Source organism: Hemicordylus capensis, chromosome 4, assembly GCF_027244095.1.
Source record: "Hemicordylus capensis ecotype Gifberg chromosome 4, rHemCap1.1.pri, whole genome shotgun sequence".
Classification (NCBI taxonomy): Eukaryota; Metazoa; Chordata; class Lepidosauria; order Squamata; family Cordylidae; genus Hemicordylus; species Hemicordylus capensis.
Window position 1 is genome coordinate 176,306,158 of NC_069660.1, and position 24,488 is coordinate 176,330,645.

The window sequence follows — 24,488 nt, forward strand, 5'->3', positions numbered from 1 at the left end:
TTGTTCAGAGGACAAAGTTTTCATTTATCCTCTGGACAAAGGAAAACTTTGTATGCAACCCTATAAATACAATCGAAATAACATAGGACACTATCCTGTCCAAGCTTTACTGAAATGACAAGAATCTGCTAATGATTATTTTCAGAAGTTTTCTCAGAAGTAACCGAAGTCCTGATTCACAGGTACATTGACAAAAAGAGCATAATGGTATATAGACCTTGGAGGTCAACATCAATTGTAAAGGTTTAGACATAGCTATTTCTCTTTCAAAAACGGATGCCACCTATAAATCTAGACAAAGTATCAAATGTTTTGATGTCCTTAGTGATGAAATAGTTTTTAACTTGGTAGTATGTATGTGAACAAAATACAAGAGAACCTCGTTATTTGTGGAACTGCTATTTGCAGTTCCGCATATCGCAGGATGTCTCATTGACACACGTTTTCAGTATCCACGGATACAAAGGGGTTGAAACCCACATATCCGTGGTTCCTAGAGGGCCGGAAGTAACCACGGATGTCACTTCCAGTCACCATTTTGTCTCCGGGGAGCCATTTTGTGGCTTCTTCCAAAAGTGGATTTTTAAAACTATTTTCTGTTATTCTTCATGGTTTGGGGGGGGGCGCATTTCGGGGCATTCCTGGGCACGTGGGGGGGGATTCCTGGCCACATAAGCACCCTGCAGAGCACGCCACAGTAAGCCTTTTTGAGTTATTTTGCTGTTTTGAGGACATTTCCCCCCATTTCCTCTCCACTTTGGAACCTAACCCCACTTTCCCTATAGTAATAATGACTCGTTACTTGTGGTTCCATTGCTTGTGGCAGTAGGTGAGGAACGGAAGCCATGCGAGTAATGATGTTCTCCTGTGTTATTATGATAATATGGATTTGATATATTTTGTTTAGAATGAGTTTTGACCTCTTAACTAGACACTGTAAAAGATGAAGGTTGACTGGCCATATGTGCTTCTGTGGGGAGGACATTCCAAGAGTTGGTGCCACCACAGAACCAACAGGGACAATCCTCCTGTCTAGTTCCTGGAGTAGATCATTCACACATGTAACCAAGGCAGTTTCAGTCCCGTAGCCAGATTTAAACCCAGATTGGAACAGGCCCAGAAACAGTGTGTTGTCCAAGATCCTCTGCAGATGGGCATGTACATTTATTTATTTCCCTATGTAAACTGCTTTGGAAACTTTTATTGAAAAGCAGTATATCAATATTTGGTGTTGTTGATGACACCCAAATCTATTTCTCTTTGTCATCAATAACAGGAAGTGGTGTTAGCCCCTTAAATGCCTGCCTATAGGCAGTAATGGATTAGATGATAATAAACTCAGAAACTTCAGTTAGTCCAAAATATGGCTGCCAGATTGGTCTCTGGGGTATCCCGGAGAGAGCACATTATGCCTGTTCTTAAACACTGACTGCCAATATGTTTCCAGGCAAAGTACAAAGTGCTGGTTATTACCTTTAACGCCCTGAATGGCTTAGGTCAGGATTACCAGAGAGAGTGCCTTTCTCTATAAGATGGCACTTCATGAGTCTAAACTCGGCAGGCTAGTGTTGCAGTTGCATTTATACTCTGCATTTATAATTGAAACAATTGCCAGAAGCCAGATCTTACAACAGATGAGAGGACAACACTGGGATGCAACAGATCTGTAGTGTGATCCATAGGGCATTCATAAGCCTGGGTTCTGCACTTGGCGGGACCTTGTGGTGGAATAGCCAAGCTCCTCACGACGCTCATACACTGCCCCTCATGCTCGGTGCGGCTGTTTATTTTGGTGGTTAGAGCACCCTTCCTTTAGTTCTTTTCTGACTACTGAAGCGTTCACTTTGTTGTCTAGGGCTCCTCTGTTGAATTTGGTTCTGGTGAGAGGGAGTGAGGGGGAGCGGGAGAGTGATAGTTGTCTGAAGCATTTTTGACTTATTGGACTGGTTGCTGACTACTTTTATTGCTAAATTGATTGGTTTTCGTTGACGGATTTGGACTATTTTCCTGGTTTGATGTGGCTTTTGGTTTCCAGTTTCTCAATGGACGTTGGAAAAACTTTTAAGAAGTGTGAGGATTGTGGGGGAAAGTTGCCCTCAATGGGTCGGTATGATTCCTATTCATTCTGTTTAGGTGAGGATCATAACACATGGATCTGCAGGATCTGCATGTCTCTCGTAAAATTTTGGGCACTTTGACACCCAGCAGCTCTGTATGAGCAAGCGCTTTGTCCCCCACCCCCAAACACTGATGTCGCGCTCCCCTCAGCCTCCATTGTTGGTATCGACCTTGGTGTTGACACCAACTGAACCATCGACATCTACTTCAGCTTCAGGACTGATATCACGGGAACATGTATTCAAACTCCCAGTGGAGGTCTTGAACGATTCTGCCTCTGGGAGTTACCACAGGAAACAAGAAAAAGAAAAGATCCTTGGATGAGGAACTGCTTTCAAAGTCACTGTTGCAGAAGTGAAGACCGGATGCCTTGCCATCAAATTCCACTCTTTGAACACCATCGCCTTCAGGGGTTCAAAGGACAGTGGGGCAGGCATCTCCACTGCCAGTGCTGAAGCAGATATTGACATCAGAGTCAGCTGTGACGACTAAGCCACAAGCACCTTCAATTTCATCAATCAAGCACCCTTCGTCAGCAAGCATCTACAATTTCGATTAGTCAATTACAGTGTTGAAGGAGCAGGCTTCGGACCCAGTGTCGACAGTGACTACGTCAAGACACTTGTGTCAATTGCTGGATCCATCAACATTGATGGGAACAGAGTCTTGTTCACATGGTCACCCTTCTCCATCGATGTTGAGAGAGAAATTCTGATGGGGGAAGCCGTTGGTCTAAATTAGGCTATTACCCATTCTTTGCTTTCTTTGCTTTCTCTGTTAGAAACTACTGAAGGCACTCCATTGGCTTCGACATTTAGAAGATTTTAAAATCAAGGACTAGATGTGGACAATGGTGTTGAGGAGGATGTTACTCGATTTCCAAAGACTCCTTCTGTGTCTCCAGATAAACATTACTCTCCAAGAAGCACTCAGCATTTGGGTCATGCCTCTGCATTGGGTGATGCACATAGGGCTTTTATACAGTGCTCGCACCACTGCAGCTGCTTCAGCTACTGGAGTTCACCTGCATCACTGGGTTGTTCTTACCACCACAGCTGCAGTAGAAAACCAACTAGAGTTCAAGAATATTGATGCACTATATCTCCAGGCTTGCCATATGTCTATGATGACTACCATCTGTGGAAGGCACAAAGGTCTGTTTCCTTGGGGTCTCTGCCTACATTAACGGCTGTTTCACAGACTCATGCTATGCCTGTTAAGGACATGCTGGTGATCTCTGGGGGGACCAGCCATGTGCAGGGTACATGTGTTTCAGATACATCTGCTCAGGCAATTCAAGAGGAGGATAGACTCTCCTCTGGGAAAGACTATACGTCTTCCTCTGATTTGGATAGTAAATCTGCAGTAACAAAACACCCTTCTGACCCATCTTGGGATGAAAATGTACCGTCTAGACTTTCCATTTCCCCCACTGAGGAGTTGAAGGTGTATCATGTGCAGGTGTCTGAGAAATTTTGCGTCTGAAGTTAAAAAGCAGACTTCAGAAATTAAAGACCCTGTCTATGACTTCATGGCAGCTTCTCACTCTGCACAACCGGTTGCTCTACCTATGTTCCCAGACATTACAAAGGCTGCACAGTCTGCATGGGATGCGCTTAGTACTGCTCAGTATAGCTTATCTGCTAATGGAGGGAATTACGATATTTCCATACTTCAACTATTGGCTCATGACAGCAGGCGAGGAAAGTGGATTACGTTCTCAGATAAAGTATGTACTGCATCTCCTGGAAGACCTGGGGATCCAGGTAAACTGGAAGAAGTCACATCTGGACCCTGTGAAAAGGGTACAGTACATTAGGTCAATCTTGGACACACACAAAAAAAGAGCATTGGATCTATGGACAGAAACTTGCTGGAGGGGATTAAATTCAAGGTTCCGACTCCTACTGCCAGGGCTGCAACAGATGTGTCTCTCTCAGGATAGGGGGGCACACTGTGGGGGTTGCCAAATGCAGGAAACATGGGGGAGTTTTACATACAGTTTCTGGAACTGTTAGCAGTATTCCACTTATTAAAATATTTCCTTCCCTTACTTTAAGGGAGGGTGGTACAGATAGAACTAGACAATACAACTGCCATTGCCTACTTGAACAGGCAAGAGGGTAGGGTCACCCAATGGCTCTGCACCCTCAGTGTGCAATTGTGGAATTGGAGCAGAGTTTGGCAGATTTACCTGAATGCTCTGCACATAAAGGGAACAGGAAATACTCTGGCAGACAATTTAAGCAGGGCAGCAATGGGCTTGCAGCACCACAAATTGAAGATCCATAAGAAATAAATAACAAAAATATTCAACTGCTGTAGGAATCTGATATTGGACCTGTTAGCAATAGAACAGAACAAAAAATGCCCCAAATATTGCTCCAGAGCAGGTCTGGGAAAACATTCAATGGAGGCATCGCATAGAAGTGACATGGACCATAAGCCTGCAATTCTATGCAATAAGAATAATAAAACCTCCAACAGGGGATGCATTTCAACGGAACTGGAGGAATGGAGTATTTTACATGTTTCCTCCTTATCCTCTGCTGGGCAGAGTAGTGGCCAGAGTTCTCCAAGAGGATGTGTCCTGCATTCTGTTGATCCCTTGGTGGCTTGGTTTCCGCTTCTGCTCCGATAATAAGCACACGGGTACAGGCTACTGCTTCACTGTCTAGATCTACTGTCCCAGGATGGGGATAAAATTCTACATTCAAATCTAAGACCTCTAAAGCTGACAGCTTGGGGAGTCGGCTTCTAGGTAGAATACTTTTAAATGAAGGGAAGGTCTTCACTAGACATAATTATTGGGGATGTGCAAATTGATTTGGGTACAAATTGATTTGTACACAAATCTAGCTGATTTGGGTGATCTGGAGACAAAATAAATCACCTCTGTGGTTCATTGACTAGATTCGGGTACAAATCGAATCACATGCGATTTGATTTGAATCAAATTGAGATTTGGCACATGGCAGTTGACAGTTGGCACTGTCCAGTGACAGTCAAAATGAACAGAAGAAATGAAGGGGTGCAATGACTCCTCATAGAGATTCATTATGAGGAAAAGTTATTAGACATCAAAGAATCCAAACACTTGAAAAATAATTATTGCACATTTTGCTCCGTAACTCCACTTCTACAACTCCACTTCTGCTAAAGCTTAGCTTTAAAAAAAGAAAGAAAGCTGGGGATCCGTGTTAGGGTTAGGATATGGCAACTTCGAATCCCCATTATTTCCTATGGTGGAAATGTTCAAAATCAGTAAAATAAAACAAAAATAATTAAAAATCAACCAAGTGTCCCACTACCTTGAAATTTGGGTGATGGGGGCACCCATTGGGGACTTACCTACCACCCAAATTTGGTGCCCCTAGGACTTTGTTGGGTGGTCCGAATCAGTCCAAATCTGAATCAAAGCAAAGCAAACACAAATCGAATCGGGCGTGATTTGGAGGGGGTAGTCTTGGATACAAAACAAATCAGGGGTGATTTGTTTTGGGCACAAATCGAATCAAAAAAATTCATTTGTACACATCCCTAATAATTATGCTTACAAGTGGAAGAGATTTCAGTTGTATGCAGGTGTACAGTGTTTTACTCCTGAGGATGTGACTATTAGACAAGTACTTTTATATCTGATGAGTTTAAAAGCAGTGATTTGGCTAATGTTTCCCTGAAGGTCCACTTGGTAGCCATATCCTGGATGGGATGGAAGGTCTGCGTTTTCTCATCAGGATTGCAAAAGATTCCTGAAGGAGTTAAATAATGTATATCCTCCAGCTGGACAACCAGTTGGACAGTAGAGTGTTTCATTGGTTCTTTTGACTCTGACTGAGCCACCTCTAAGAACTGACTCGCCATAGATAAAATTTTATCTTGACAAGCTGCACATGCAGATGGATCCTTTGCTCCATCCTAAGGTGGTGTCAGATTTTCCATCTGAATCAGAATATCATGCTACCTACACTTTTCAGAAACCCACTTTTCAGAAACCCTACAATGCCTCTAGAGACATCTTTACATTCATTGGTTGTTTGGAGGTCACTTCTGTTTTACTTAGATAGGACTAATAGCTAACGTAAGAGTAAACAACTTTTTGTAGCCTATAAGGGTAGGTCAAAGGACCATCCAATAACAAGGCAACACCAATCCCATTGGCTGGTAGAACTAATCTCTTTAACATACAAGGTTCAGAGATAGAACTCCCACACACAATTAGAGCTCACTCTACTAGAGCTTATGCAACATCAGTGGCACATGCCTCACGGATCCAAATGGAAGATATCTGTAAGGCAGCAACATAGTCATCTGAACTACCCTTTGTGAAACTATTTATTTATTTATTTATTTATTTATTTATTTGATTTCGGGCTGGTTCAAATCTGTTTGAAGGCCCGTAAAAGGGCCTCTGAACAGGTTTGTGCCCCTCCCTACATGCTACAGATAAACAGGTTGCTCACCTGTAACTTATGATATGTAAGTGATCCATAGACATTCATAAGACTCTCCCATCCTCCCTGCAGCAGTAAGTGAGTAGATAAAGACTTACCTGTGCTCTCTGGAAGACTTAGTAGGATGATTGTCGTATGGAGGCAGTCATCCAGGAACCAAAGGAAGGGCACTCCAGCTGCTGAAATAAATGGTCACACCAAGTGCAAGGGATGGTGCGTGAGTGCTGTGAGGAGCTTGGATATTCCACCCCCAGGAACATAGAAAGCTGCCATATACTGAGCTAGACCATAGGTCCAGTATTTTCTACACAGACTAACAGCAGCTTCTCCAAGGTTGCAGGCAGGAATCTCTCTCAGCCCTATCTTGGAGATGCCAGGAACTTGGAACCTGGAACCTTCTACTCTTCCCAGAGCAACTCCATCCCTTAAGGGGGAATATCCTACAGTGCTCACACATCAAATCTCCCATGCATATGCAACCAGGGTGGATCTTACTTAGCTAAGGGGATAAGTCATGCTTGCTACCACAAGACCAGTTCTCCTCTGTGCCGGCGCAGAACCCAGGCTTATTAATGTCTATGGATCACTTACAAATCATGTTACAGGTGAGCAACCTGTTTTTTCTCAGAGACATCATCTGGATTGCCCATAATAATTGAGTGAATGAAATATGACAACTGCTGAGAAAACCAGCTAGTGTGGAAGCACCCTAAAAGTGCCTTTGAGCCTCTTGTAGGCTATTTTTGTGTATAGCACCAATTGCTGCTAATACAGAGTAGGAAGCAGAAAATAGCAATTGTAATGTAAATTTGTGCATTCTAGTGTAGGTGAGACTACATATGAGTTACAGGTACTGGACATGCAAAAACCAATTTATGTGTCTTGTGCTTTTTAAAGGAACACTTGGATTTCAGGGGATCTGAATAGCAGAAACAGAACAGATACTGGTGTGCTTAAGTTTTATATGTTGTGATTCCTTCCTTATTTGAGATTAGATCTTTACTGCTGTTTTGAAAAAGCACGAAAGAGTAATTTTCAGTTAGCTATACAATAGAGTTCTCATTTTTCATAATCTTGATTTCATAGCCTGATGATAGATTTACATCCCCAACTTTAAAAATCCATGTGTATCACTAGAAAAGCTTGCATGTTTAAATAGAAATTGGGAATATGAATAATTTAGTTTTGATAATTTCTTTCTGTCTTTCTGTTATAGGCAGGGATCCAGAGAGATTTGTGTGGGCAAAGTGCTTCCATGAACACACACTGTATGTGAGTGTGACTGTGAGACTGATTTTTCTTCTTCTAGGAAGAATCCCAGTCTATGAAGCATGAGTTTTTCATGGAGTAGTTCCCCAGTGGAAGTCTTTGTGGCAGGGGTGGTGGGTGGTGGTGGTTAGGGGCTGCTGCTGGAAGGAAAGAGCTGAACTGCCACATGTAGAGAATACTATGAGTCCTAGCAATAGTAAAATTAACATTATTTTCCTTGTTGAGAAAGCAGGAGGTTTTGTCACCTCCATCTATCCAAATAATAATTGATTATTATTCAATCGTGGGGCTGTCTTTTACCATGTAAAGTATTTGGAAAACCTAATGGATAGACATTTCTACTGCCATCTAAAGGGGCACACTCACAATCTTTTTAATGCAGATTAGTTACCCCTCAGCAGTACCCCTTTCTTGGAAGTACTTGAAAGATTCAAGGATTTAGATGTTTTGCTTCTAGTAGCAGATATGGGTTCCCTATATTTTATTTAAGAAGTAAAGTAGCTTTCATCCACTTCAACTGCAGCACCACCTAGTGTCCAACAGACAGGGTTTCCCATTTTGGAATAAAATGTGTGTAGCTTTCCACACCACTACAATTCTAACTTGATTTTGGGGTGAGGGGGACACAAAAGGGGGAGAGGGAGGCTCCCTGGTGGCTTAGGTGCTCCTGCTTTGGCCTTGGAAATGTTTTATCTGAAGGTTCTTAATGAGACTGAGTTCACTAAACAACCTTTAGAAAGTGATAACCAAAGGACATGGCCTGACATATCCTTTGGCTGTTCTGCTGTTGGAAGAGGCTTTCTAAACAGAGAACGGAAGGAGTATGGTGCTAGTGACGAATATAACACAAATCATTCTTCCTCTTCCTGATTCTTTATTTTTCTTTCATGATCATTCCTATTCATCTTAGGTTTTTTTGTTTTTGTTTTTGCTGGCTTTCTGATTCTATACTTGATATATGATAACATGTATCGTGTTCAGGTTTTTCCACTTATCCATTTGAGCTTGCTTTGTGTCACATCTAGAATAAAAAATGTTATGCTTCAGTAAAAAATGTTATGCTTATGAAGATGTTTGCAGGGATGATCCAGAGCAGGAATTCTCAATGTTGGGTCCCCAGATGTTATTGCACTTCAACTCCCATAATCCCCAAATGAAGGCCACTGGGGCTGGGGATTATGGGAATTGAAGTCCAATAACATCTGGGGACCCAACGTTGAGAATCCCTGATCCAGAGGATTCAGTGTACTAGGGGTTTTCAGAAGCCTTGATAACAAAAACAGTAAAGAAAAACTAGTACTTAACCAGACATGTAAGGTTGCTTCCATCCATGGATCAATAATGGGTGAAACTATGGTGAGAATTAACATTGTCTGTTGCCATAGTGGGACACAGTAGAAGGCAAAAAAGACGGGCCAAAACATTGAGCTTAATATTTCTGGTAAAGATCTGAACAAATTTGTAAGTTGACAGCATATGCATATGACTTAATTATTCAAGCTGAGTGGGAACGCATTGAATGATTATTAAAATGAAATAGCCCATTAGTAAGCAACGAATCTTGAGTGTCTGCCCTTTGCTATTGACTTAATAATCCCCATCTCTTCTGTCTATTCCTGTGATTCACTATTCCCCTTTCCTTGCTCTTCCCACAAGAGTTCTTGTCCAAATACTGAAGGAAGAATTAAAATTGCATGGCTTATTTGAAGTTGTAATTTGGATTTGGGTAGGGGAGATGACACTTGAACTGCAGTTCATGTGTTATGAGGTATATGCTGTTTGTGGTACACTTGATGTTTTTAGTTGAATTTTGTTGATTGTTTTGACTTTATATATGTTTTAAATGTGTTAATCTTTTTTGTTTGTTTTGTTCTTGTAAACTGCCTAGAGACTTTGGTAATGGGCAGTATATAAATACGTTAAATTAAATAAAAAGAACAGGCTTTTGTCTGAGTAAATAACACACAGAGCAGCCCTAAACTGCTGGAACATGTTCCTTGCCCAATAATGAGAGCTTTCTCACAAGCAGTGATAAAGGGAAAGAGGGTTAGCGGGGAAGAAGCCTTAAAAAGCTTACCTCCCCACAGACGATTGAGGGCTCTATCTTTGGCAGGCATAGTACCCACCCAGACGATTACTGGCTGCCTCCGGTAGCTTGGGGGGCCGGGTTGCTTGGACATGCCACCCCTAGTCCCCAGAGCACCCATAATGCACTGCAAAAATGTGCAATGTATTATGGGGATCTCCCCTCCCAGAACTGGCTAGGATCCCCACAGTCTGCAAGCAGCCATAGCTGGCAGACAATCAGAGAAACGGGGTTAGGAGAGCACTCACTCTCCGAACCTTGATTTACAGTGTGGCTGTGGAGGTGGGTTTGCCTGTGAGGTGCCCCCAGGATCAGGCCCAGTCCCACACACAGAGGCAAAACTGGTCTGGGCTTCCTTAGCCACGTTTTGCCTGAACATGTGAATAGCTTCATTGTATGAGAGTTGGTCTTAGGGAGGAGAGCTGGTCTTGTGGGAGCAAGCATGACTTGTCCCCTTAGCTAAGCAGGGTCTGCCCTGGTTGCATATGAAATGGGGACTAGATGTGTGAGCACTATAAGATATTCCCCTCAGGGGATGGAGCCGCTCTGGGAAGAGTAGAAGGTTCCAAGTTCCCTCCCTGGCATCTCCAAGATAGAACTTGTGAATAGCTTCATTGGATGAGAGTTGGTCTTAGGGAGGAGAGCTGGTCTTGTGGGAGCAAGCATGACTTGTCCCCTTAGCTAAGCAGGGTCTGCCCTGGTTGCATATGAAAGGGGGACTAGATGTGTGAGCACTATAAAATATTCCACAGGGGATGGAGCCGCTCTGGGAAGAGTAGAAGGTTCCAAGTTCCCTCCCTGGCTTCTCCAAGATAGGGCTGAGAGAGATTCCTGCCTGCAACCTTGGAGAAGCCTCTGCCAGTCTGTGTAGACAATACTGAGCTAGATGGACCAATGGTCTGACTCAGTATATGGCAGCCTCCTATGTTCCTCCTATGATTTCTTGCTTACCTAAATTATTAAGCATTGCTGGAAGAATTTTTGACTGTAAGACAATCTGTAAGTGGTAGTATGTACACCTAAAGATATTGTGAATAATAAAATAATATACAAAGATCACATTCTGTCTTCTAAAATGTATAGAATATTGAAACATTAGTAAGTCCATCAGTCATACATAAGCCAAAGTAGTTTCCAAATACTTTGTATTGGCCTACATGAAAACTGTTGCAAAACGTTTCGGCTTCTGGATAGAAAGTTATCCATAAAAGCAAAATTACTACAGGAATCTTCAATACCGTATTTTATGGACTATAAGACTCACTTTTTTCCTCGAAAAATATCCGCCAAAATTCAGGAGCGTCTTATATGTTTTAACAGTTTAATATGTTAAAACTCTGAAAAACTGGATTAAAATTAAGGTGCGTCTTATAGTCCATAGCGTCTTATAGTCCGTAAAATACGGTAAATACTGTTGTTAGGCTGCTGAATAAATGACTATGAAGAACTTATTCTAGAGGTTGTGGCTTCCTTAAGTGTGCTTTGTTTTTGTTGAAGACTGCACTTTTTTCAGCATTCAGTTTGCTCAAACTGATGTTTATTTCAACCGTTCAAAGTTCTTCTGGTTGACTCAGCCCTGTTTTGTAGGAGACCTCTTAATCATGAACATTCCAAGGACAGAAACACTGACTGACATCCCAGCCAATGAAGAGCAGGCACAAGAAGGGACTGTGGGGCTGTGATGGGGACCCACCTGCCACTCCCCCAGTCCCTCTGCACACATGCTATGGTGCAAGCAGTGAAGCTTTCTGCCTGCACTCCGGAATGATCTGTAAGAGAGAAGACATGATGCCAAGGGTGAGCAATGTGTTTTCTCTCTTACAGATTGCTTCTGGAGTGTGAGAAGAGCTGGGAAATTTCACCTACTTGCACAACAGTGTGCACATAGAGAGACTGGAGGAGTTGTGCATGGGCCCCCATTGCAACTGTGGAGTCCTTCCTTATGCATGTGCTTCATTAGTAAGGATATCAGCCACTGATTTGTAGCAGTAGAAGACCTAAGCAGCTCAGATGTAGCAGCAAACACTTGTGTTACTCGTAGTGGAAGACTGACTGGCTGTGCAATGTACATACATCTACGTATCTCATGGTGTGGCTTTCCAATGTATTAGTCATGTGCATGGACCAGTTCGGAGGCCATTCTAAAGGCCTCCAGACCGGTCCGGGCACGGGGTGGTTTTGGTTCGGGTGGGGGGGTTCCAATAAAAACAGGGGGGGCTCTACTCACCCCTTCCAGTAAAAAAACGTATTTCTTGTACTAATTGGGCGGCAGGGTGCCGCCCGCTTCAATCTCCTGGCGCGGGCTCCTCGTATCCATCGGGGCGGCAGGATCGCTCCCAGTCCCTGCCGCCCCCTTCAAGTTAAGTCCCCCTTGGCTGGCGGCCGCCCCCTGAAGTTCCCCAGAGGTCCCCCGCCACCCCCTTCTTTCCAAAACTACCCCCATTACCAGAGGACGGCAGGAGAACTCCCTGCCGTCCCCTTCCCCCTTGCCGGCTGGGCTGCAAATGGCTTCTAGGAAGCCATTTGCAGCCCAGCCGGCAAGGCGAGCGGACGGCAGGGAGTTCTCCCGCCGCCCGCTCGCTAAAGTAAGCGCTTACTTTAGCGAGCGGGCGGCGGGAGAACTCCCTGCCGTCCGCTCGCCTTGCCGGCTGGGCTGCAAATGGCTTCTAGGAAGCCTTTCGCGCACGCGCGCGCGAAAGGCTTCCTAGAAGCCATTTGCAGCCCAGCCGGCAAGGGGGAAGGGGACAGCAGGGAGTTCTCCTGCCGTCCTCTGGTAATGGGGGTAGTTTGGGAAAGAAGGGGGTGGCGGGGGACCTCTGGGGAACTTCAGGGGGCGGCCGCCAGCCGAGGGGGACTTAACTTGAAGGGGGCGGCAGGGACTGGGAGCGATCCTGCCGCCCCGATGGATACGAGGAGCCCGCGCCAGGAGATTGAAGCGGGCGGCACCCTGCCGCCCAATTAGTACAAGAAATACGTTTTTTTACTGGAAGGGGTGAGTAGAGCCCCCCCTGTTTTTATTGGAACCCCCCCACCCCAGTGCCGGACCGGTTCCGTGCACACCCCTACAATGTATTAATGGTTACATGTGGCATTATGAAGATGTCAGAAACTCACGTCGTATGATATGAGTTTTCTCTGTGCACAATATGTTATTTGGTGACAGTGAATCTAGGGGATGGGGAAGCTCCTGTTCATGTCAGTAAGTGGGATTGGTAATCTCTTTAATTACTTTTAATTTATTGTTTTACTGCTTTTCCTCTCCAATGAAAATAATACAGGAGATATAGATAGATAGATAGATGCTAAATAAAATGCCCAAATACAAAATAATAATAATACTGAAAAACCGTGATACTAGCTGCAGGCCAGCAGGCAAAGCTGTTCTCCACTTTTAATGCAGAACACATTAATGTTATAGATGCAAGTGATATGAGCAGTTTGGCTCCATTTAGTGTCATTATAGTGACATAAATAGTGTCTGTGTTCTTTACCAGCTAATAGCTCTGCAATAGTAGAGAGCCTCGGAGTTGATGATGTTAATAGACTGTTTCTTGAATGATGCATCAGAAGATCACTGGGACCCTAACTTAGTGATAGAACACACTGAGGTTGTGCACACAACCTCCCAAGCCGCGTGCTTGGAAGGGCTGGGGGGAAGGCAGGAGCCTGCCTGATTTCCCCTGCAGATAACTTGGCCTCCGCCACATGCCCGGACAAGCGGTGGCACGGTGGAGTCCAGAGCTGGGATCCGGAGGAGGAAGTCCTCCCGCATCCCAGTGTGACCTGCCCCAGCAGTGCAGTGGCTGCTCTCAGTAGAGTAGCCACTGCACTTTCGCTGCCCGAAATGGCAGCAGCCTAGAGAGAAGCCCAGCTACCCGGCAGTGATTGCCCAGATGATTGCCTGCCGAGGTCCTTCTACCTTGGTAAAGTGCTGGGTTAAAAAGGCAGGCTACCCTCGACTGGAGCGGCTAGGAGCAGAAGGTTCTCAGCACTCCAGGCGACACAAGCTGCCTGAGGTAACCAAGGCAGCTTGTGTCGTGAGAATTGCCTTATTGTTTGCATGTAGAAGATCCCAGGTTCAGTCTCCATCTTCTCCAGGTAACAGGACTGGGAAGACCTCTGTGTGAGACCTGAAAGAGCTGTTCCAGTCAGAATAGACAATACTGGCCTGATTTGGTATAAGGTATATATTTGGTATGATTTGGTATAAATAATTTGGTATTATTTTTGTTGCTTTTAAAAATTATTATTATTATTATTATTATTTTACACAGTCAGACAGGTGTTATTGACTGGTTTGTTTTATCCAGACATCGAGTCCTTCCCAAGGACCTGGGATGCCAGAATTTTATTGTCAGTGTTGTTGCTGTTGTTATAGATATTGTCACAGAATATAGGCTGTTCCCAGTAAAGCTGCTTTTTGTAATTGGCTGATGGTGATTTCTGTGGCCCCTATGGTGTTGAGGTGCTCTTCAAGGTCTTTTGTAACTGCGCCAATGACCACTGGGATTATTTTGGTCTTTTTCTGCCACAGCCTTTCAATTTCAATTTGTAGATCTTTGTATTTGGTGATTTTTTCTATTTCTTTTTCTTCTATTCTGCTATCCCCTGGTATTGCTATGTCGATTATTTTGACTTGTTTTTCTTTCTTCTTGACTACAGTTATATCTGGTGTATTGTGTTATTATTATTTAATAATAATAATAATAATAATAATAATAATAGTAGTAGTGTTTCAACAGAAGTTAAAGAGATGGAGTTCAAGACCATTCTCATGTTTGTGTTGCATCTGTGTTCTCTATATATTTATAAATGTGAAGATCTCACATAACACAAGTACTTTTGGGATGACATGCCATCAGTAATACTACAGTTCTAACGAACAATTAAACATAACAGTGCAAAATGAGTGTCTGCAGAGAGGGTGATTGCAACCAGACCACACTTTGTTTATCCAGTTTTGGAACAGATAAGGAAACCATTATAAGGCCACCTTCATTTCATCATAATGATGCATAAAAAGACACACATGCCTTTTTATTTTCTTTTGGGGTCATCATTAATGAGCAAATTGCCCTATGAATGTTCCTCACATGCCATGTTTCCTATCAAGGTCTCCATTTTAACTTCACAGATAAAATGCTCTTAGGCTTTTCTGCATTATGTGAACTACTAGAGGCATCATAGGAACATAGGAAGCTGCCATATACTGAGTCAGACCATAGGTCCATCTAGCTCAGTATTGTCTACACAGACCGGCAGTGGTTTCTCCAAGGTAGCAGGCAGGAATCTCTCTCAGCCCTATCTTGGAGAAGCCAGGGAGGGAACTTGAAACCTTCTGCTCTTCCCAGAGCGGCTCCGTTCCCTAAGGGGAATATCTTACACGGGGCAGATTAAGCTCTTTGCCGCCTGTAGGCAGCCAAAGATTTGCCACCCCAGCGGCAAAGGGGGGGGGGGTTAAATCGCTGCACAGTAGTGCGGCGGCGTGGCAGCAGAGAGGGTGGCGATACTCCTCCTTACCCAAGCCTGCCTACCTCCCAAATGACAGCTATCACCTGATTTCAGGCCTTTTTGCACATATGGGCGATAGCTGTCATTTGGGAGCTAGGCGGGCTTAGGTAAGGAGGGGTATCGCCGCCCTCTTCTCCACCATGCTGCAGCGTGGCAGTGGTTTTAAAGTTAAAACACAGATTTGAACTCCCCCCCCCCAAAAAAAATTTAATCCCCCCCAGACCAAAATTTGCCACTGAGGGAATTTTGCCACCATAGGCAGTTGCTTCTACTGCCTCTCCTTTAATCCACCAGTGATCTTACAGTGCTCACACATCAAGTCCCCTGTTCATATGCAATCAGGATGGACCCTGCTTAGCTAAGGGGACAAGTCATGCTTGCTACCTCAAGACCAGCTCTCTTCATCGTAAGTTTATTCTAGTAGAAGCTTCAAATGTTTATTATTTAGCAGGGGGAGAGCAACTGGCCTTGGGAACATAGGAAGCTGCCATATACTGAGTCAGACCATAGGTCCATCTAGTTCAGTATTGTCTACACAGACCGGCAGCAGCTTCTCCAAGGTTGCTGGTAGGAATCTCTCTCAGTCCTATCTTGGAGTTGCCAGGGAGGGAACCTGGAACCTTCTGCTCTTCCCAGAAAGGCTCCATCCCTTAAGGTGAATATCTTACAGTGCTCACACATCAGATCTTCCATTCATATACAACCAGGGTGGACCCTGCTCAGCTAAGAGGACAAGCCTTATCCATCCCCAGCACAGCATCCCTGCCATGGCTGTTGCTGGTGTCTATTTCATGTTTCTTTTTTTGATTGTGAGCCCTTTGTGAAAAGGGAGCCTATCTATCTATCTATCTATCTATCTATCTATCTATCTATCTATCTGTAAACTGCTTTGGGAACCTTTGTTGAAAAGCAGTATATAAATATTTGTCATAATCTTATTCAGTTTCTTGGTATAATTCTATTAGAGAGTGATGTTATAAAAAGTTTTAGTATGAACAGTGGCTGATTTCTTACTAGCCCATCTTATGAACGGGAACTGGGAAGCCATATTTTTCTATCTGATTGACTTACTAGCCACTATATATAGTTTTAGTAGAGAGGTGGTATACAGCAAACAGAAAATAATATTCATGACAAAATACTACAGATACTGAGATATTTAAACGGTGGCCATGTGCAAAGAACACATCAATTTGACCTTTCTAATGGTTTGTTTTTTACTATTTAATCAATTAGCTAACCAAATTCATTGAGGGCTTTCCTCCTTCTTTTAAGATCGTATTGTTGAAATTTCAGGCATGATCTGGCCAGGAAGTTAAGCATTTTCAGATCAAATTGGTTACAGTGAGATAAAGTTAAACATGTACTTAAACTGTCCCATTGAAATCAATGAGTCTTAAACGTGCTTTAACTTTCATCAGACCGTGTCATTATATTTGCATTGCAAAGTATTTTGTGGTCTTTTGGCTCGCAGTCTTATTTCTTTCCTGGTCCTGTTTTTAATGGGCATTTCCTTTCTATGTGTTTGCATGTCTTTCGAGACTTTAGCATAAGAGGTGCTTGACTCTCTTTAGGGAAGTGCATCAAACTGGTTCTGCAACTCTTGGGAGGGCGGTGGGATTGCTATAAGGGGCAGGGAGGGTGCCTCCTACCTGTCCATCCTTGCCCCACCGCTTTCCCCCCACTGGCGTTCTCCCCAAAAGCATGGGCATGGGGCTGCAGCATTCCTCCTTGCAGCCCTGTTCAGCATCACCATGCAAATGGCCAACGGGCTTGCATCCTTTGACTGAATTCATGCAGCTTTAGTCAGGATAGCATCAGCACCCCCCCTCCCCCCCTACATTTTGTCCAACATTTCCACTATTGTGCATTCAGAGAGCACCAAAGGATTTTATTCACAGAAACAAGCAAGGTCATATGGAGAGGTGACTTCACACTTTGCAAGAGAAAGAACAAGGATTTGATTGGCCATGCTTTCTGACATTCACACGACAGTTGAAATTGCCAGACTGTGGAATTTCCTTTCATTACATGGTTATGATAGTATAAGCTGAAGCTTCAGACTGCCACAACACTAATCGTGCAACATGCTTGTACACTGGAATATCTAATACAAGCCAACACCACTCTGAGTGGCATTAGACATCTCATATGAAACTATGCATTTTAAACAACTAAAGCCAGGCATTACCATTGTTGTGCTGAGACTTGCCTCAGGAGATTCCACCTTGGTTTCATGCTCCTCCCTGTTGCAGAGAATCATGCTTGTTGGTGCCTCAGTATGGAACCATTCTGATGTGGATATGCAGCCAAGGGCATGAAGTGCAGTAGTGTCCTGGAGGGGCAGGGTATACATATTTTAAATAAATAAATAATAAGAGGCAGCATGCTATTTGGTAGCTTCTGAAGAGACATTCTGGGGGCACTCTCAGGTATACCCTAGGCTTTTGCCTATGTTGGTTCCTGTGAAAAGGAGATCAATGGACTGTAGATCCTAAGTTTATGGATCCTAAGTTTTTATGGTATTTTAATTTGATCTTTTTCTATGTTTTAATTGTTAAACTTTCTTGGTTTGTTTTATTGTTGTAAATGGCCTAGAACCTTCAGTAGTGGGTGGTATACAAATAAATAAGTAAGTTTAACCATATTCCAGTGGGCCAAGGTATCCAGTTCAGCTCCACATAGCTTTCTTCCTTTCTGTCAGTCTCAGCACACTTATTTCAGAGCTCATGCTACTACCTCACCACAAGCTCAGCACAGAACACAAGTATAGGCATGCCCAGCCTTCAGAACAGAATATAAATTGACTTGGGCAGGCACTATCTATTAGAAGCAAAGGCCTTGACTTCATTGATTTAGATCAAGGAGGCTATATCTGCAAAAATAATCTTAAGGGGCCCAATTTATTATTTATTTAATTTATTTAACATATTTGTTAAATAAATTATTCGGAAGTTCTCCTGCACAGTCCACATTTAAATGAATGGGAATTGCACAAGAGTGTTGCCAGTTGTCATGAATATCTCTAGTATACTCAAGCTATTTAATATACTAAGGAACAATACCATGTCTATGTAGAAGCCATAATTCATGGCTTTGTAATCTCAAGGCTATACTACTGTAACATGCGCTCTGTGTGTGTGTGTGTGTGTGTGTGTGTGTGTGTGGCTGACCATAATCTCTGGAAGCTTAAGTTGGTGCACAATGGGGCAATCCGCCTCATGACAGATCAGATGTAGGCAGTGGTCCCTCTAATTCTTTTCATCTCTGTGCGGAATGACTTTTGTTCTGGGCGGCAGTATCAAGGCAGTGTGAGCACATATGCATTCAGAGTGGGGCCTTCCTAATTCGAGCTGATCTAAAATTAACTGAGCAGACATCAGAAAACTTGTGAGCGCGCGCATGTGTGCACGCCTTAGAGGGAACAGTGGATTTAGGTCACAAAGAGTACATTACAAACACATGTTTAAATAAATCAAGATTCCAACATGCAAAATGTAGACTTTTCTGGCATCAGGAGTTGACATCACTGGGCAACTACTAACGGCCCTCAGAAGGGCTCACTGTTGATGCCCGAGACCAGGAGTGTAGAGAGGCTGGTGGCGGCCCATGTGCGGCCGCAGCCCCCTGGCCCTGTGTGTGACGTCAAATGTGGGGTGTGTGTGTGTCTGGGGCCACGCTCATGGCCTCTGATCGGTGGCGGCCCATGTTCTTTGAACCTGTTCGCCCAATGGTGGCTCCGCCCCTGCCCAAGACCACTTCTGAGCTCATAGTTTTCATGTGGAGGTAGAGCAACTCTGTTTCAATGCTCATGGAAGTAGGATGGGGGCTCATGGAGGGTGGTTTAATTAGCTCCCTAAAATCTATGGCGGGTCCTGCTGAAATGTCAACATGGCTTATCATTTGATTTCCAAGCACATTTGACCTGTGTAGCACATAAATGTGTGGGTCATACACATCTCAGAGACTGCCCTCTCTCTTATGCTTCATCAAATCCCTTTGTGGTTCTCAATTAGAATACCACATTGACTATACTGTGAGTGCAATAGGTTTGAAAAAAACACAGGGACTGAGAGTTTGAAGAAAACACAGGGACAGAGAGGCATTTTGAGTGGATGCCTTCTTCTAGAGCTCTGTCAAAACTTAAGCCTGTTTGTGTTTTGAAAGTATGGCTTAGAAAGCCTTGTTTGGCTTTCAACAGCTGGGGTTAGCTGTTGAAAGCCAAACTTATTTAACTGTACTATTGGTATTGTACTGCTTCCCCCCCACCCTTAAACTAGAAGGAGAGATGCTCTGCAAGTGGTTCTTCAGAGTCTCAGGCTGAAGCCTTTTCTAGTCCTGTTCTAACCTTCTTCTAACTGGAGGTGCCAAGCATTGTGCCTGAGACCTCCTTACATAAAGATGTGATCTACCACTATGGCCCCTCCCTAAAACTGTAACTCAGCAAATAAAATCAAGACAATTGTAGGACTAGTAACCCCTACTAACTTGGCAAACAGGCAGCTTTTAACATCGTGATTCTCTTTTATTTAACAGGGAGAGAGCAACTGGCCCTATCCACCCCCAGCACAGTATCTCAGAGACTGTTGCTGGTGTCTATCTTATGTTTCTTTTTAGATTGTGAGCCCTTTGGGGACGGGGATCCATCTTATTTATTTATTATTTCTCTGAGCCATTTTTGGAAGGGCAGTATAGAAATCAAATAACAAATAAACAAACAAATAGTAATAGAGTTGCTAATTCTGAAAACAGCAGTTAAGAAAACTTCCTATCAACCAATCAATTCTACACATACTCTTAAATTCCTTGCTGTGTTACATGGAACAAGTACAGCCATATTTTCATGCTGCATACTTGCATTTGACTATGGCAATAAAAGCATGTAGAAAAAATGCATTTTGAAAGATCAGCTTTGAGCACATTGTTTCACTATTAAATTGCCTTTGAAATATTTGACTTTCTATATCTTTTTGAACCTGATGTTTGTTCCATTGTGTTCTCTGAGGCTTGCTTCTTAGTGTATTTGTCTAGACTTGCAACCTTAAGGTATCCTCTCATTGGATGTCTGATAATGTTTAAATATTATTTACACACACACACACACACACACACACACACACACACACACACTTTAAACAATGAGGATAAGGAGATTGCAGAGTAGCTGAATGAGTTCTTTGCATCTGTCTTCATGGCAGAGGATACTAACCATATACCCTCTCCAGAACTGAATTTGAAGAACTGGGCCAGTTTGAGGTGACAAGGGAAGATGTTTTAAACTGTCTTGAAAAACTAAAAATTAACAAATAGCCAAGGCCAGATGGCATCCACCCAAGAGTTCTGAAGGAACTCAAATGTGAAATTGCCAATCTCCTAGCAAAAATATATAACTTGTCCCTACAATCAGGCTCTGTACCAGAGGACTGGGAAGTAGCCAATGTTTGACACTAATTTTCAAAAAGGAATCGGGGGGGGGGTGGAATCCGGGAAATTACAGGCCGGTCAACTTAATTTTGGTGCCGGGTAAATTGATGGAGAGCATACTTAAGGACAAAATTGTTAAACATATAGAAGAAAAGGCTTTACTGAAGGAGAACCACCGTGGTTTCTACAAGGGAAAGTCTTGCCTCACTGACCTTTTTGAGTTATTTGAGAATGTCAACAGGCATTTGGATAAAGGTGATCCGGTTGACATAGTATACTTGAACTTCCAAAAAGTTTTTGATAAAGTTCCCCACCAAAGGATCTTGAGTAAACTTAGCAGTCATGGGATAAGGGGACAGGTTAATGTGTGGATCGGTAACTGGTTGAAGGATAGGAAACAGAGAGTAGGGGGAAATTGACAGTTTTCACAATGGAGGTAGGTAGAAAGTGGGGTCCCCCAGGGATCGGTACTGGGACAGTGCTCTTTAACTTGTTCATAAACTATCTAGAAGTTGGGGTGACCAGCAAAGTGGCCAAACATTCAGATGACACTAAACTATTTAGGGTAGTGAAATCCACAAATGATTGTGAGGAGCTCCAAAAAGATATCTCCAAACTGGGGCAGTGGGCGACAAAATGGCAAATGCGGTTTAATTTAAGCAAGTGTAAAGTGATGAACATTGGGGCAAAAATCACCAACTTCACATATATGCTGATGGGATCTGTGCTGTCGGTGACTGACCAGGAGAGAGAACTTGGGGTCATGGTGGACAGCTCATTGAAAGTGTCAACTTGGTGCTTAGCAGCTGTGAAAAAGGCTAATTCCATGCTAGGAATCCTTTGGAAAGGGGTTGAAAATAAAAATGTTAATATTATGATGCCCTTATACAAATCTATGGTGCTGCCACATCTGGAGTACTGCATACAGCTGTGGTCACTGTATCTTAAGAAGGATATTGTAGAACTGGAAAAGGTGCAGAAGAGGGCAATCAAAATGATCAGGGGCCTGGAGCACCTTCCATATGAGGCAAGGCTACAGCATCTGTGGCTCTTTACCTTGGAAAAGAGGCGACTAGGGGGAGACATGATCAAGGTGTATAAAATTATGCATGGAGTGGAGAGGGTGGACAGAGATAAATTTCTCTCCCTCTCTCACAACCCTAGAACCAGGGGTCACCCCATGAAATTGAAGATCGGGAAATTTAGGACTGACAAGAAGAAATACTTTTTCACATAGCACACAATCTATGGAATTCTTTGCCATGGGATGTGGAGGTGACCACCCGTTTGGATGGCTTTAAAAGGGGCTTAGACAAGTTCATGGGGGACAGGTCTATCAATGGCTACTAGTCTGGTGGCTGTGGGCCATCTCCAGCCTCAGAGACACGATGCCTCTCAATACCAGTTGCAGGGGAGCAACAGCAGGAGAGAGGGCATGCACATACCTCTTGCCTGTGGGCTTCTCAGAGGCATCGGGTGGTCCACTGTGTGAAACAGGATGCTGGACTAGATGGGCCTTGTGCATGATCCAGCAGGGCTGTTAGTGTGTGTATATGTGTGTCTATCTATCTATCTATAAAATTAAGATGGCCTCTATGCATATGCCTGGTGCTATGAGAATGCTTGAAGAGAACAATGATCTGTGAGAAGGGCTCGAAGGGGTGAGGAGAGGAAGCCGCGAAAAGCTTACTTGCCTTGCAGATTATCCTCTTGTTTTCCTGGGTGGTCGGATTGCCTGCCCAGACAATTGTTGGCTTCTGCTGGCGGCAGAGAGGCCCCTGGAACTCCCATAATACACTGCACAAGTGTGTGGTTCATTATGGGAAGTATTGTGTAATGATGTGCACGGACCGGTCCAGAGGCCATTCTGCAGGCCTCCGGACCAGTCTGGACATGGGCGGTTTGGGTGGACTGTGTGTGTCATGTCTCCACGATGTGTGTGCGTGGCCGCGCGCACGTTGCACGCACGCACACAAGGCTTCCTGAAGCCTTTTGCAGCTGAGCGGGGGAAGCGGCGGCAGGGAGGTATCCTGCCACCCCAATTGCTGACTAAAATACATGCGCCGGAGGGGGGAAAGCAGCGGGAGGGGTAAGTACAACCTCCCCCCGCCCTTAAAGGAACCCCCACCCCAGTGCCGGACCACAGTTCCGTGCACACCTCTAGTATTGTGGTGCTGGTTGGGAGGCTTCTGGTGTGTGGGTGCAGCACAGAGATGCGCTGCACCGACACATGATCTGTTAGCCTGGGCTAATGGCTCATTTGCCCCCTTAACCTGGGCTGATAGCCGGAGCTCCCTTATGGGTTTGCTGCCGTGGAGTTGTGGTTCTCACATGCAGACAAAACTGGGCTGGGCTTCTCTAGCCTGGTTTTGCCTTCATGTGAGAAGAGCCTCAAAGTCTTATATTTTAAGCATGCATTGCTCCCCCACCTCCAATTTTCCTACCTGGAAAGCTTCACATCTTCATTTTTCCAGAGCCATTAGTCCAAGATGATCCCAATAGTTGCTGTATATTTATTAAGGGACACAATATGAACTCAGATCAGTAGCACATTTTATGCACATTTTTGCCATTTGAAAGTTTGTTTAAAGGGTTTCAGCTGGTCTGTGACTGTGTAGGTCACAGACGTGTAAAAGGTTCAGGAGTTGGAAGCAACTGAACATTAAATGGTATACATAGAGTAATATTGTTCTGAACAGCAGGGCAGAAAACATAATATATTGAAGAAAAGGCAATGGCAGTATGTATTGATGGATATTTGTAACACCATATATATGTATATGTATGTGTGTGTGTATAATTAGTCTGCTATACATTAAAAGAAATGATGCCCTATAATGTATTTTTCGGTATGGGTTTTATGAGGAGTTTGTTTTGTTAATGGAAAAAAATAAAATCTTGTCAGAATTCTATTAAAACTTCGGTCTTGTTCTCTACAAGCTGTTGCCATGTATTAAGAATACATTGCATATACTGGGTCTTTCCCCAGAAGCACTGGAAAAGGTTATGGGATTTTCTTGTTGTGCTCTACTAAACAATTTTAACAAATAGGGTTATTCAAAATAAATAATGCAACATACTGTTTTCCCTGCTACCCATATAGTGTCTATTTCCACTGGTTTCTTTGGGTCAGAAGTTACTGTATGTAGCTGTCTTAATATAACTTAGGCAACTACTAATTAAAAGTGTATGGTGTTTATCCATTATTATAGGTTTGAATGTTGATGGCAGTGATTTAAAAGAACAGAAAACCAATGGAACCAGTTCAGAAGCTAGCTGTTCGTCTCTGGAAAGAAGAAGCCCTTTGTCAAGGTAAAGTCATTAAAGCGCTTCATTCCTAAATAGTTTTGAGCTAGCAAGAAATGCCTCTTGAAAGTGAATGGTGCTTTGGCAACAATATTTTGATCCTAGGGCTAAGGTTCAGATTTGTGTTTCTCTAAAACAACAACTTACAATTTCATACACCTTAGAAAATATTTGCACTAAAGCCAGGTATTGTTTTGCAGCTGTTGTTTTCTCATTTTAAGACTCAATTGACATCTCAGTGAACCACAAATTAGCGTGTACAGCTGCTCTCAGTAGGACTACTTAGAGACCAGACAATGGAAGTTGTCAGGAAAAGGGCA

At 43.5% G+C, this 24,488-nt stretch overlaps 1 protein-coding gene across 5 annotated transcripts in view; it reads left to right on the forward strand.

Annotated features, from left to right (window-relative positions):
• KIZ (kizuna centrosomal protein) overlaps window positions 1-24,488 on the forward strand; it is a 112,062-nt gene that overhangs the window by 64,602 nt on the left and 22,972 nt on the right. For all 5 annotated transcript variants that reach the window (XM_053245809.1, XM_053245805.1, XM_053245806.1 and 2 more), the window contains one exon: window positions 24,075-24,174. In XM_053245809.1, coding sequence (XP_053101784.1) covers window positions 24,075-24,174 — 100 coding nt within the window. The remainder of the gene's footprint in view (window positions 1-24,074; window positions 24,175-24,488) is intronic.